General features: G+C 40.4%; 1 protein-coding gene across 2 annotated transcripts in view; it reads right to left on the bottom strand.

Moving 5' to 3' along the window:
• Positions 1 to 15,836, bottom strand: part of rbms3 (RNA binding motif, single stranded interacting protein) — a 292,860-nt gene that overhangs the window by 208,062 nt on the left and 68,962 nt on the right. For both annotated transcript variants that reach the window (XM_026155390.1, XM_026155392.1), the window contains exon 3: positions 11,162 to 11,398. In XM_026155390.1, the coding sequence (XP_026011175.1) occupies positions 11,162 to 11,398 (237 nt within the window). The remainder of the gene's footprint in view (positions 1 to 11,161; positions 11,399 to 15,836) is intronic.

Genomic DNA, 15,836 nt, shown 5'->3' on the forward strand with positions numbered 1-15,836 from the left:
ATGTGATACAGTAATGCTATTAAAACACATTTTGAGAATAGGTGAACTTAACTGATAACTTTTCATACTGCTTTTTGACTCCATTAGTTTACAACGGTGACAAGGTGTGCAATCGGATGTGGCTTTTATGCATTTGTCGTTGTATGTGCCTTAACAGAGCCAACTAGGAAGTGAACCGTCAAGCTTTGTCTTCCAACAAGACTTGTTCGAGCAGTGCAATTTCGCTGCCAAAACAACACTCAGAGGAACATTCAAAAACAATGCTCCCCTTAAATAAATCAAAACGCTCCAGCAGCTTAGCTCAGTGGCAAAACCTCACACAACCACTGAATCATGGATTCAGCCATTTTATCTTTTCATGTTTTATTTTCTGTTGAATAGATTCATGTGATGTATCATTTAAGAGACGAGGCTAAGGGAATATAGCCACATAGTAAACTTGAAATCCTGCACTGGTTATTACATTATCAACATCAGTCAGAAAGCTATATGGTAAATGGACTGGTTATCAGTTTCATACCACACCCCATTCACCCATTCACACACATTCATACAAACCCTTTTTTTCTATGGCTCAGTGCTTTCTCGCTAACATTCATGTTAATGAACACACCAGAGAGAAACCTGGGGTTTAGTATACTTTGTTTTTTTGTTTTTTTTTTGTTTTTTGGGTTTTTTTGTGTCCCGTTTGGATCTTTAGCCATCAGAAAGAAAAAAAAAAACCCAAACAAAACAAAACAAAACACCTGGGTCACCTGTATGGAGAAAAAAAACAGAAGAGAAAGCAAACAACAAAGAGCAACATAATAAAAAAAACAGCACCATCACAATAAACTAGCTAGCAGTAAATATCAGTAGATACTAAGTAATAAACGATATTGTGCAGCACGCAAGATAGACAGCGCACAATGTGCTTTGAGGCAGCAGCCAAGAAAGCTGTAGTCCGCGTCTGTGAATACCCGTGTGTACACCTGTGTGCATACCTGTGTGGATCAGCATGCTTGCATTCCAAAGGTTTCTCCATGTAACGATCTGCTAGGGAGTGTGGGGAGCCACAGCCCCGTCCTCCAGGGTATGAAGCAGGTATGGAGGAGATCAAAACTCCAGACATCCAGAGTCTAGTATACTTTGGCATGCAGACTGGAGCAGCCAGTTACTGAAACACCAACAGACCAAGTAGTGGATGACCTGCTCTACAGCAACCCCTATATACTGTGCATGACAGTCATCATGGCCTACGGCTGCAGGGGGTTCTAGTGAAAGACTAAGTTAATGTAGTTTGTTATCAATGCAAACAAAATCTGACTATATTTTGATTTTTTTGGTGGATATCTTAATTACAGTAATTACAGTTATAATTCATTATTTCATTGCAGGAACGTGTATGGTGGCCCTGAGGGGCCAAAGGGACTGCAACTTAAAACACCAGCAATAAGAAAAACGCTGCAAAAGCACACAAAACACAATGGAAATAGGAAAAAGGAAAACAGAAATAGGAAAAACAGAAATAGGAAGAAAAAACAGATTTCCAAAAGCACAAGGGAAGTGTTTCTGGGGAGACAATAACCCGACGGACCAGTTGCAGGAACCAAAATATGCTAAGAATTGCGCTGGGAGACACTTAAAAGAAGTGGAGGATCTATCGGCTTTGTGAGGAAAGAAAAGATGAGAGGTAAGTGTGTTAGCCTAACTATTAGCCTAAAAATACATCATCAGTATTATATGGATCATGATAAAACACACCTAGCACGTTTTGGGTTCCTACAACTGGTCTGTCGGGTTATTGTTTCCCCAGAAACACTTCCCTTGTGCTTTTGGAAATTTGTTTTTTCCTATTTGCCTCTCAGGGCCACCGTAAACATGAGTCATCGTTAATGTCAATCAAGGAACCCATGACTTCTTACTTCCCAAAAGGGCTGATTTACAAACAATCCACAGGTGTACTGAAGAAATGACTCCAGCCACCTGGTGGACAAGTGAGGACTGGCTTTATAGAAAAATATGCAGGAATAGTCAGGAGGTGGTAATGGAAGAGGAGCTGAAAATCTGTCTGGAGACAAGATATCGAGACTATCAAACAGCCTAAGTTTCTTTTAAAACTCTGCAACTTTGTCTCATCTGACTACAGAAACAAAGGATAAAGGTACCAGTACGACTGACTAGCTTGCTTAAATTAAATTCTCCTGAATACATGAGAGATCATTTTTAGTATTTAAAAAAAAGAAATCTTCCCAGGAAATCAGTGTTGCTGCAGATACAGATACTACACAGAGCCCTCAAACTTTCAAGCTTACACACAACATTAGCTTGAGGACAAAGCGCACCATACCTCTTACATGCATGTGCGGTATATGGGTTTTCCTGTTATCTGATGTTTGTGGTATGGTGCACTTCACCACAATGTATGCAAAATGTCTGTGTATATCATACTGCATCTTAAATTTACTTCCTGCTTCAAAAACAGCGACAAATTAAACACGGCTCAGTGTGGCTCGATTTGATGCACATGCCCACTTTTTGGTTTGATTTGATATTTGACATCATCACCATGATAGTCGTGGTCAGGTCTACAGCAAACTTAATAACCCTAATCTGAACAAAGGTGTTGCCACATAACCATCTTTACTATCTTCCTATTGAGGGAAAATGCATGTTACATTTGCTTCAGTGATCATGACTTTAGTGTACTTGTGTTTTCTGATGCTCATACTTTCAGTGTAGTTCATATCGGATCATGTTTTTAATTATTCACATGATCAAATTCCATACTTACTTAAAGTGAGGCCCATGCCTGTATGTAAATAAAGTAAGTTAATATGAAAGGGTGTGGATGTAGCCGAGGGCCTCGCGGCTTCGAATCACAGAGACCTTATCGCCTCGTTTTCCTCCCATACGGTTCACGTTCAACCATTGCTCAGGCCCATATTGCATGATTGCACTGAAGGACCAGTATAATCAGTCATAATACTTTACAGATGTTATGGGTGTTTTTAAAGCCAATCCTACAGCCCCAGGCAGCCATATAAGAAAGCCCATCTGTGCATGGATGTCAGTTATGTGTGTGTGCATATAAGTATGCATGTGTAGCTGCAACAAAGGCATGATAAGAGTGAAATATGATGAATTAAGGCCACATCCACAGCTCAGGATGTGTGATTTATAGTTCCTTGCTCTGACCTGTCATTGACTAATCACCTGAACAGAAAGCAGCAGGTGCAAACTGATTTTCTGAACAGTGATTTCACAGATGAGACGCTACGAATTGCCATGAAACACGGCCAAGAAACAACACTAAGCCAGCAATGGCATGTAAATATGACAGTCCACATGATATGAACAAGAGAAGGCACCCATTTAAATCCCTGTAAGATCTGCCAGCACCCTTCCTAATCCACCTTCTAACATCCCCCATTGTGTTCAACATCTAATATCAACCATGAACCGCTGCTAAATGAAGAGTGGTGGTATACCACAGCCAGGAATTTACATGGACCGCCCGCTCTTGTGAAATAGGAAATGAAACATACGGAGGCTTGGAAGCGCTGTCAGATTCTGGATATTCCTGTGGTCTGGGTTTTCAAGATCCTGTGGCCCGAGCCTTTAATTCCTAATGGTGTAGAAAGCCAAGCTCTGGTCACGACAGGAAATGCCTTCTAGGTGAAACATCCACCCAAAAAGCATTCGTTCAGAAGTGTCAAACGCAAAAGGTTTCCCTCTAAATTGGATTGGTGCACTAGTAAACAAAGTGCTTTGTCATCGTGACCATGCTCATTTGGTTAAAATCCAGCCAGCTGCAGAAGTATTTAAAGAGAAATTCATGTTCTGCCTTAGTTAAAATGAGCAACTTTTGTGCATTACAGACAAAACTGTACTTGACGCTTCTGTGGAAACCTATTTATACGAGTCAAATATAACAAACGACGGGAAACAGAGCATTTTAAAAAAAAAAGTGTGGGAGCCTGGGCTTATCCTGTTGATTTCAATGTGTGAAAAAAAAGATGTGAAATTTGTAAGGTGTGTAATTTCTAATTTCCACTTCCCTGACAGTTTTTACCAGATTCTACTGGCACTGTCTACCAGGACAAATCCACATCCCAATGCCCCAAAAACAAAAAACTAATGATTAACATTTTCAAATGTGAACACATCTACATGCATGCAGCAGGCATTTATATATATCGGAAATATGTGAACTGACAAGCGCTGGGGATCGGCAGCTTCAATTTATAGTAGAAATTGCTCAAGTGCAAAGATAATTACTGATGTGTATGTTTTGCTTGTAACAATTTTCAGAAAATATTCAGCATGAAAATACATCAATGCTGACAGCAGTTTTATGGTTTAATGGATTTGCCTAAACACACACAAATTGGCCGTTATGTGTTATTTCCATACTAAAAATTGAAGCAGAGATACTGCGATGACTTGGTAGGGTTGATCCTGTAAATTCGACTGTTTGTAAATGTTAGTGCGACGGCAGCGGATACGGTCGTGGGAGGCTGGAGCTAAGGAGTGTCATAAGAAGTAAATGCACATTCATACAGAGAGACACACTCATGGCACTCAGTGTGCACCGTTGAAGCAAATTAAGGAAGTCTTGGCAGCCTTTTAATGGTCTGTCACAGTCTAACAGGTTTAGAGTGCTTACAATGGACACAGGCACTAAGCCCGGCAGCTCGCACTTAATTGTTGAGAACCTGTGTGTGTGCGCATATGTGAGTGTGTGTACACTTTTAGAGATATTCTGCGCCTGTAACTAAAGTCAATGATTCTCATTACGAGGACAGATAAGATAACGCTTCATGCCTGTCAGTCTGACTGGTTCAATAAAATGACAATTCCAGCTGATACATTATGATGAATGTGGTGCCAATAAAAAAAGTGTTTCCAGCCACTGTTTGACTGTTATTGTAGAGACAGTGATCCTAAACCCGCGAACCTCATGCACAGTAACGTTCTCATTTATCTGAGTATAGGAAGCTAATTGTGTGTCTATTTTCCACGGAAAGGAATTCTGTTCTCTTAACAATTACAAACAAACCAACGGCAGACAAAGGCGAAGGCAAAGAAGAAGCCACGCAGGGCACAAACCCATAAGTGGATTGAGTTATTGACTCAAGCAGCCAATAATAAACAAAACATCAAGTGTCTCAATTTTCAAGTGCTGCCTGAAGAAATCAACATGGCAAATAAAACCATTTGTTTTTCTCTGTGTAGCCCATGCTCTATCAGCCAGCAAAATGGTCCACCAAGGACAAGGTGGGAGTGCCTAAAAACATCCCTTTAATGGCTGGAGATTCTGAGCTGTGTGACCTAGAATATGTTTGACAATCTTCTTTTAATTAGGCCTCGAAGACACGACTCATTCCAACTGCTGTCCCGAGAGCTAAATTAATTACTGAGACAAAGCCCATTCTAGCTCATGGCAAAGATGAATCATTGCAGTATTTGGGGAATGAGCAATGCGCTTCGTTCACGAGCTGATAAAAGAGGCTCGCAGTGTAAAGCTAATGCACTTCCTTACACATTGGCATCTGTTGCCTCTGCTATTAGGAAGTCCTAACTATTTTTCTCTTGGAAGGAACATTTCTTTGAAAAACATGCCATGAGGAAAAAAGCTTGGACTCCATGACAGCAGATCTGAATCCCTGCCTCACCTCCCCACTCACTCTTTTCAGCGTTACTTCACTTCCAGAGGTCTGATTACTGTGCTTCCTTTGTGGATCCACAAATAACTAATCTCAGCTCAGTTGCCTTTGTGCAGGCCCTGAGCCAGCAGTTGCACCCTCACCCTCTGCCAGAAATCAGGCCATTCATTCAGCTAAATGACAGTATCATCTGTCATCCAGTATAAATGGATGTTTGTGAGTTGCGGGTAATTAAGCTAATCACAACACAAAGAGTTGTGCCAGAGTTCAGCCCTCACAAAGACAGACAGTTGAAAAGGTGAGCTGGATGAATTTATAGCACACCTGCACCTAGTTTATACGTGAAAATGCAGAGAACCATTATTCTGCTGAAATCTCCATTGATGATGTTATCGGATATCAAACACAAGGGTTCATGATCAAAGTTAAATGCTGGTCATGGTTGTTAAAAAGACACACCGGAGCAACATTTTGCAGATTCCTCTCGTTCCCTTTTTATCTTCCTTTCCGTCTATTCCACCCTTTTTGATTACCGCCTATTGTATCACAGTCTTGCAGTGTCTCCTTCTGTCTCTTCTCTGAATTTCTAGACCTTGTGAATCTGGATATGTGCCGGGAATCCCTGCTAGCCCGTTTGTATTGACTGAATCATTTGCCAGTTTGTGCTCGGCACATCTAATGAGGTAACAATCAGAGTTTACTGAGGCAACAACAGTGGATTAAATTGAAGGTTTCAAAGGGATGTCCAAGTTCTCAGATAAAGGAGTGATAACATACCCAAATGTATTCATTAGAGGGGGAAAAAATGGATCTTGTTATGTATACCTGATAAGAGCATTAGTACTGCAGGGCATAACATTTTAAAATGTGTTCCAACAGTTCTTAAAACAATTCCCAAGCTGTGGGGAGGAAAGCTGGTTTTGTCCTCTGCAGCACGTGTGTAGGTGTCTCTATCTATATGTTATGAAGAGAGATGAACTCTGCAGCAGTATATAGACGCAATGCGGGCTGACCCTTGAGTTCAGAATGCATCCCCAGTCTTTCCACCTATATCTTGTCACAACACCAAAGGAGCAAAAGGCCTCAGTTTTTTTATTCCCTCCAACATATGCACTCATATCTGCATGAATTCAGTTTAACTTGGTTATAAGCACATTACATGGACACAGTCAACTCAAGTAGACCATGTTGGTAACTCAATTCCCCCCAGTTGTAAACAATTAAACAGTTAAACGGCAAATACAAGACCACAATCCCAAGAATGCCTTACATGTGAAATAATGAAACACTATCACAACCATGAATAATATCTGGACAGGATAAACTGAGGGGACAACAAAGCAATGTTGATGTGAGGCTCTTTGATCATAATATGATGCAAAGAAGAAGCATACCATCAGAAATGAAACAGCTCACAGGTCACACAGTAAAAGGCGTTTATGTAAGGATAGAAGGTGACTAAAAACACATGCTCTTTTTCTGTTTTGTGTCAATCACACACAGAAAAAATAAAAGGAAAGCTTGCTTGCTATTTAAAAATCCAAGGATGTTGAGGTTGGCAGAAAGCATTACTTAGATTAGTTTTTACATAAAACATAGGGGGGGAAAAGTGCTTGTAAGAATGGGAGTGAATGAGGCAAATTGTATAAAGCACTTTGAGTGCCCAAGCACACTATAAGCACTATGTAAGAACCAGTCCGTTTAGCATTTACTTCAATCCCAGCTTTGATGGCAATTCAGTCTGCCCAATCATCACGCAGATATGCCTGATCACCTTTGTAGCAAACCTGATCAAAATAAGGATTAGGTGTTTTCAGCTGGAACAGCTAGTGGATCGGGGTTGGGAAATAACATCGTTATTCAACAGTAATTAGCAAAACAATGTTATGAACACATTAATTCACTCACACACGTTTCTTTCAAAGCTTCTTAAAACCCTGTAAACAAGATTCAAACCATATTCCTACTGTTTAAATATCAATTTTCCATCTACAGGTTTCTAGGCTTGATTGAAATGACTGTCAGCACTGACAATACATTTTATAAAAACATTAAGAACCTCAAGTCCTTTGAGTCTCATACAGTAATGGAAGAAAAAAAAACAAATTTAGGAGCCTAACACTATGTTTCATTGTAGAGTTTTAAGTGTTTGTTTGCAAGCAGTCCAGTAGTTGTTGAAATATTTCAACCGGAACCAAAATATTGGACAGGCTGACCAACACTATCACAGAGAGCCTTCTATAATGGCTAAGCACACCATTGTTTTTCTTGTGACATTACCAATAAGTCTGATGTGTCACATGGCCCTCTTCCTATTGAAAAAACAAAAGTTGTATCCAAGATGGCCGACGTCTAAATGGCCACCATGGTCACCACCCATCTTGAGGAGTTCGCCTCCTCACATATACTAATGTGCCACAAACAGGACTTTAATATCACCATCCATTCCCATGTTATTACGGTGTATCCATATAAATGGCCCACCCTGTATAATCAAAATCAAGTGTTTCGGTGTCCAAGTTTATTATTAAAGTCTGCTTTAAACCACTAACCATCTCAGTAATTTCCCTGTAACTCCTTATGTGTAGTGTGAGAATGTCAAACAATACAATGGCAGAGGACACACACGCACACACACACACACGGCAAATCTGCAGTTTATGAAAGAACTTTGTATGCGTTAGTATTGCACAGTTGCTGGAAATAGGAGAATCCATCTATTTGACTCTCTTTTTAGTCACATCTTCTGACGTCTACGTGACTTTCTTTACTGTGTTTTGTCAGCCCGTGGTTCCCTGAGGGGTATTCACCATATTAAAAGTGGAAATGTATCTCCTTCCATTGTAATTACAAACCCACTGAAGGCAAAGCTTCTTGATCTCTGCTGGATCCTAACTTGCCTTTCTGTTTCCCCCCCTTTATTTACTCACCTCTCTTAGCCGGAAGGACAGACACACGCTAAGCTATCAGTTCTGTTTTCTTTCCTTTCTGTTGGGCATTCTTTGCATCTAATACGCCTGAAATTACAACAGCATTTGGAGGGGCAATAACAAATTGACGGATTTACAGGGGAAACGAACTTTCAGAGGGGTATCGGTTTCAGTGTCTTCGAGATATACTGGATTTCAATTCCATATAAATATAGTATGTGTTGTCTATGAGAAGCTTAAAACACAAAGCAGACTCAAAAGCTGGAACCATTCTTTGGTTTACTGTAAGTGTCTGGATTAGCCATCTCTAGTCACTGTAAATCTTCCTTGAGGCCAAGTGTTGAGGCCAAAGCATGATAGTAGGGAAGAAATTACCTTCTGCAGGGAGAAAATGAAAACTGCCAAAAAGCAAACAAGTATCCCTACTGTCCCATGAAAACAGGGCAGTTAAAGCCAGCTAAACCTGCGATGGTTTGATCGCAGAGGGCCAAGATAAGGGCAGGAGTTTGATGATCCTGTGGTGATCAGCAACCAAGACAGGTTAGACGTGGAGTGTGAGAAGTATGGCTTAGCAACATCGTACAAAAACACATACAGAGCAATAGAGTGGAAAAGAAGAAGAATAAAAGAAAAAAGAAAAAGAAACGGTCTGTTGTGAATCTATCTTCTCAGTTTTTTAACAATAATAAAATCATGTGTGCCATTACTATGCATTTTCGGAAATTTGAAAATTTGTGGGGTTTTAAACAATGATGCAATTAAAAAAAAATCAACCCATTAGAAATTGATTGACACTTTTTTCTTCAGTCTACAAAGTGATAAACAGCCACCCAAATGATAAAAAAAAAAATCCCAACAAAACCAAAAAACATAATATTTCTATTGTTTTTAAATCCTGTCCAATCTAAAGTTAATTTCACTACCAATGCCAAAATGTTACACTTTCTGGTGACCTACTGTATGCAAAACCCAGATTTCAGTCTCCTCACTCCCACAAAGTGAATTATCACTAATATACATGCACTGTATGTGAATGCAGAACATATAGGGCTACACACAGCAGAGAATGGAGTGTGCTGATAATAACTTCCTCCCTTTAAGGGAATACGGACACTAATCCTACAGATGGCTGTTGCCTGGGTGGATATCGAGCTTTGAAACGCTTCATGAAGATCAGCACTATTTTCCACTGAGGAAAACAATGACCATGCTCAGTCAGAGGAGGACAAAAGTGGCTTTATGATAGCTCTTTTTTAAATTGTTTGTTGCATAAAAAGAACTAAGACACTCATGGGTCCTGTGTGTGCAGATGTTGATGACTGTGCCTGATATCTCTGGTGGGATGTGGCAGCAGGACAAGAAAGGACCGTAATGCTCCCAAAAACTTATGACAACTGATCGAGCGGCGCCGCATCTACAATAACAGAATCAGCATTTATGTCTGTTGTGGAATGTTCTCTGTTGTTCTTCAACAGTATTGTGCAAATGCTGGAACCAAAAACAGAGCTCTTATTTGCCTCAGGTAGCAGAAGTGGTCTAATTGACAACAGCGGCAGAGATGGTGTTTGTTAGTGATGGCGACGATTTTGTACTGCAAGCAAAAGCAGGACTTCTGTATTGAAATGAAGCGTACACACACAAAGAACAGTTAGGGCTCTTAAAGAACAACCGTTTTCCACCTTTCTAAAAAGTATGAATGTGTCCTTTAGTGTGTAAGAAATAACATAAAAGGAATGCTGGATCTGGCAGCTGATGTACAGTGATGATTATCATATCTAAATCCAATCCAATTTCTTTACACGGAGGCGCTTCAGGGGAGTCTCAACATGCAGGCAAGTAGGCAGCAGGGAATTCGCGTGGTGCATATGTAAGATGAGAGAATACCAGAGTGTTGTAATGGAAAAAAGAGAAAATGAGAGAAAGATTTGGTGTGAAGCCTTGTAAAATACATTTATTACAGGAAGAAATACAGAGAGGGGGGAAAAAAAGCTGCCAAATCTTTGTTTCCAGCTCTGTGACTGTGACAGCAACATGACGATAATAAAATTCCTCAATTTGGCTTGTGCCTTAGTTCCAGTCACACCCCAAACGTTACATTAGAAAGGCAGATAGCACAAATAAAGTCAAATCAGACGGATTGCAGAACAGCAATTAATTCCAAGGATAATGACAAGGGAAGCCATCCAGAAGTGTCTCTACCTCAATTAGTCTCTCATTGCACTGCCGATGCAGAGGATGGATGAAAGAAAAACAAATTAAGTTGCAGAGAAGTGAGAAGGAGAGAGAGGGTCAAAGTAAGAGATAGAGCAGGAAGGGGAGGAAGGTTTGAGAGGAAGTGATATACTTGGGTTTGAGAAAAAGAAGGCAAAGATTAAAGCGGAAGACAAAGAAAGGAGTGGGAGGAGGAGATGGAGAAAGAATTTGCTGCGTGCGTAAGAGCTTCCCTGATGGTAACTGCAACCAATCGACTCCAAAGCGAGAGAGAGACAAGAAGAGCATTCTTGGTATTCAAAGAAATTATTGCAACACAGCAGCTAGAAATGACAGAGAGGTGCAGACACAGAGGAAATTTACTGTACTCACAGCCGTATGCGCTGGGCAGTAAGCGTAGCTAGTGTGCGTGGACTGAGGGTGGTGTTGCGCATGTTGTTGTTGGTGAGATATATAATGCTGCAGACTTGCACGGGTGAAAGAAGGCCCGCTCCAGGCCCCTTGACCACCACTGCTACCACTGGTCCAATTGGAGCCAAGACTTGGACCCATGGCTGCTGACTTACTGCCGTGGAAACCTCTCACTGCTGCACTGGGCTGGAAGGACGGCTGGATAGAAACAACAGAGAGAAAGAAAAGAAGTTTGTTTTGGATAGAGAGTGAGAGAGAAAAAAAGAAACTAAGCGAGTGCAATGATGAACATTGGCATCCAAAACATCACAATCAAAAATGCCGGCGAGCAGTGACTGCCCAACTGCTCGCTCACTGACCTGTATCAAAAGAAAAGCAGGATGTGGCGTCGATCTAAAGACTTCATGCCAAAACATCAAGATTGTTCTCTCACTTTCTTTTCACGCAACTCCCTCTTGCCCCCACCCAACACCAGATGTTGTGAAACTTCCTACTGTCACGGTCGAGATGTGTTCTTGCTGGAAAAGCGCTGATTGGTTTGATAAGATGCTTGGATTACAGGCTCGCAACAAAGCTTCCCAGTATGCCATTAAGTATTGGGTATCAACAGGGTCCAGGAAACACAGGGCTGAATCTGCTGACAGTCTGGCTTATGCAGCTCTGAGATGGGTTACCTCGGCTGTCATGGCCAGTGGAGCACAGAAGAAATACAGGACACACAGGGCACAGAGAGCACACATGCCGATCCATGGCATTTTAACAAGACCTAGGGCAAATACTGCAGGTATCTGCAAACTCTTCTAATTCAGAGTTCACTCCCTCACGTAAAACATCTAAAATATGATGCAATCTTAAGACCATCTGCCACGAATTTAATTTGCATGTGCAAATTGTGTGCAGAGCAAACCACCTTGAATGAAGCACAGCTGTACATCACTAGTGAACATTAATAGTCCCCTTTAGCCCCTGTTGGATTTTCACTGAGGTCAGAGGCCACCCCACACAGGGGTTACTGGAGCAGAGTGATGGCAGCTGTGCTTAGAAAGCTTTCCAGTTCTGTATTCTTCATCACTAAAGAACTGGAGGGGGAAAATGTAAGCCAAAGTTCAGCCTAATTCATACAATACATACAATGACAGGTTTAGGGTTCATGTTAATAAAAAACAGGAGGAATCTGTTCCCCCCCTCAAAGCAGAATAGATGCATTTATACAGCACTACATGGTGGAAAATGAGGCCCAATGGTGTCATAAAACCGTAAGCGCTGGGAAAAAACAGAAATATGCGAAGCACAATTTTGAATCACCAGGTTTCAACCCATGTAAAAATGGAAACTACAGCTGGAAAACAAAAAACAAAAAATAAATAAAGCATCCTCCCCCTTTTAACAAACATATGAAACGCACCGAGATGTTCTTTTCTCTCAGGGCTTAAATAAAAGGCTTAGTCACAGGGTCAGAATTTGAAACTGTGTGTGTGGGCAGGATATAGTGTACCAACAACAAATAAGCATTTCGAGCTGGATCTCGCTGATGGAAGTTATTGGGTGCTATAGAGACATTAACACAATGTTATACTGCTACTGTAAAAGCCAGAGGGGAAGGACGGCCCCCAGTATGGTCCATTAAGCTGCGTGGCCATAGACGCTACTTTAACCCCTGCATTCGCCAGTTCATGGCGTTTAAGTGCTGCCCCAAGTCGTGCAACAACCTCCGCTGGTCTAATGAATGAGGACCATTCAGGCAATGAGGAGGCATTTAGGACTAAAGCATCTATGCAGAGATGTTCTGTTACAGACTCTTTTTCAACGAATTTTAAACATGTTTAATACATTTAAAGGCGATTTGGATGATTCCCTCTTTATATGATAGGGCAGGGCTGTGTTTTACACGAGCCCGAGATCCAAGGGTCCTGACATTCTTGACTAGAATACAGCATTGGTCCCCAGACTGAGATTCATGTCACAGATTTTCAGCGGCTTGTCAGAGAGCTACAGTCTGCCCATATTTCAGCATTTTATAAAAGTGTCTGGTTACAGGTACTTTTCCACTTTTAAGGAGGAGGCTTTTACATATTTGGCAAACAGATGTGTATATACTGTCTGCTGGCTTACACATTTCTTTGTGCTAGCTTATGCATTTCTTTGAAACTCAATTGTAATGGTTTCACTGTAAATCTAACCATCCTGAGTAAGGATAATGCAGGAAGCTGCAGTGGATCCACACAGAGACTACTCACACGAGAGTCAAGACTGGCAGGCAGCTACTCCAGCCAGCTATCATCTATAATACATTTACACTTGTCAGCCTTTGTGTGCAACTTTTAATAAGTCTCTTTCCACAAGGGTCATGTAAAAATCTATCTCAGGACTTGCGTAATCAATGCTGGATCATCAAAACAAAATATATGATTAATTGATTTTTATCAGTTATTTATGAATGCTAGCTCTAATTCATATTCTTATCATGTGATTGAACAGCTTTAACCTAAATGTGAACACAGGTGGTTTTAGGGAGTAAAAAATGTTGGAGCTGCTGCATATGATTCAACCCAGTTTTTCGGCAAAATACCTAATAGCTATGAAGGTCCACAGGGCAAAACATATGACTTTTTTACAATAAAAGCTCATCCCCACACACATATTGTTTGTATAATGTGATATTACAGAAAGTTCAGAAAAAGATCAAATGAAGAGAATATTAAAATGTTAACTATGTTTGCTTTTCTTGGGACATTTTATGCTGTTTTGTCATACTTTGTGAAAAGGTCATCTGAAATTACCTATTAATGGAGGTAACTTGGTGCTGCCCCACAGAACATCCACATATTAATGTCTCATCCAGCGTGTAGGCTTTAAATCATAATACATTAATACATGCTACAAATGGAGGGATGTGCATTATTTTTTGATGCAAGATACTGACATGGTTTAAGTGAAAAGAAAAACTAACTACTTCAGCAAGCCAGGAAATAATCAGCACCATTTATTACTGAAAATTCAAGTAATGCAAAATAATGCTTTTCTTTCAGCTGTGAACAAGTGAGTGAGTGTTGCGGATCCATTAAAACGTAGAGAAGAACCAGAGCGCAGCACCTCTCCTGAGTCCATGTTTCTCTGGTTAAGTGATTTTCCCCATTCTCTTCTCTCTTCCTGGTGATATGGGCATGGTTAGATGCATCAGGGGACAGACCTTTTTGAATTACAGAACTCTTCTCTCTCTTGTCTGTCTTTATTTAATGTGTAATACTGTTAGGTGTTATGGGAAAACCGCTATTTAACTCAGTTGGCACAAAAAGAGTAGCTTTTCTTATTAATTTCATTTTAATTTTCTATTTTTACTTTCTCAGCTCAGTTGTCATTAAATAAATTATACTCACCAGCCACTTAATTATTTTCAACAGCTCATTAACACAGTTACCCAATTAGCCTATCACATGGCAGTATTCAAGTGTATTTAGACATGTGAACACTAGTCAAGACAACCTGGCGAAATTCAAAATGAGCATCGGAATTAAGAAGAAAGGTGATTTAAGTGAATTTGAATGTGCCATGGTTATTCATGCAAGACAGGCTGATCTGACTATTTCAGAAAATGCTGATCTACTGGGATTTTTCCACACAACCATCTGCAGGGTTTACAGAGAACGAACCAAATAAGAGAAAACATCCAGTGTCCAAGCGTCAGTTCTCTAAATGAAAATGCCTCGTGATGCTAGAGGTTAGAGAAGAATGGCCAGACTGCTTTGAGCTGATAAGAAGGCAAAAATAACACACTCGTTACAACTGAGGTATGCAGAAGAGCATCTCTTCTTAGCAGAAGACCGTACCAGGAGCAACTTCTGTCATCTTAGAACACAAACCTGATGCAACACAAAGGCTGCAGTATAGTTTAGAAAAATGTTGCTAGCTCTAATGAAAATAAAATGCACAGAGTGTGTACTTAAATTGAAAAATGTACTCCAGTATAAGAAATACATAAATCTAACCTGGTTTTGGTTGTAATGGCCACTCTAAGTATTGGAGAAGGAAGCAGCATTTTATTTTAGCCTATTTTATAACTCGTGAACTAAAAAGAAGAAAGACAGACATTGTTTCCTCTGGAATCAACCCTCTGTGACCTACGACTATTATGAAACGTCCACTCTAAGGACGGTCATACAGAGCGACTCCTTGTATACTGGAAATATTTCCAAATCTATGTCACAACAGAAGAAAAAATAAAGGGGAAGTTGTTGAGGAAGTAATCAGTGTCCTATTACCAAGACATCACATGGCTTTTGTAGTAAATAAAGTTTTACAAAAATATGGTGTGTACAGACTTTCTTATAAGATGAATCTAAGACCCTGAGGCAAAACACTGCTTTTTCCCCCCCTTACGAGTTTCCTTAAATTTGATCATAACCTTTAGCTCAAGGTGTAATACCAAATTTGGAGAAATAATATTGTCTCATTGCCTACTCTTCTTACTGTACACATTAAATAACACTGCGCTGTGATTATCTGTTCATCCAGAGGGCATTATGCCCCATTGCTAATGCTCGGTAATGCAGGCAGAAATGTGGATTTCCCACAACACAGTTTCAAATGTGCTGGTTTCCTGTTGTGCTTTATCTGTGCTTTATCTTGGCTCTGTGCT

The sequence above is a fragment of the Astatotilapia calliptera genome, chromosome 22 (genome assembly GCF_900246225.1).
Source record: "Astatotilapia calliptera chromosome 22, fAstCal1.2, whole genome shotgun sequence".
Lineage (NCBI taxonomy): Eukaryota > Metazoa > Chordata > Actinopteri > Cichliformes > Cichlidae > Astatotilapia > Astatotilapia calliptera.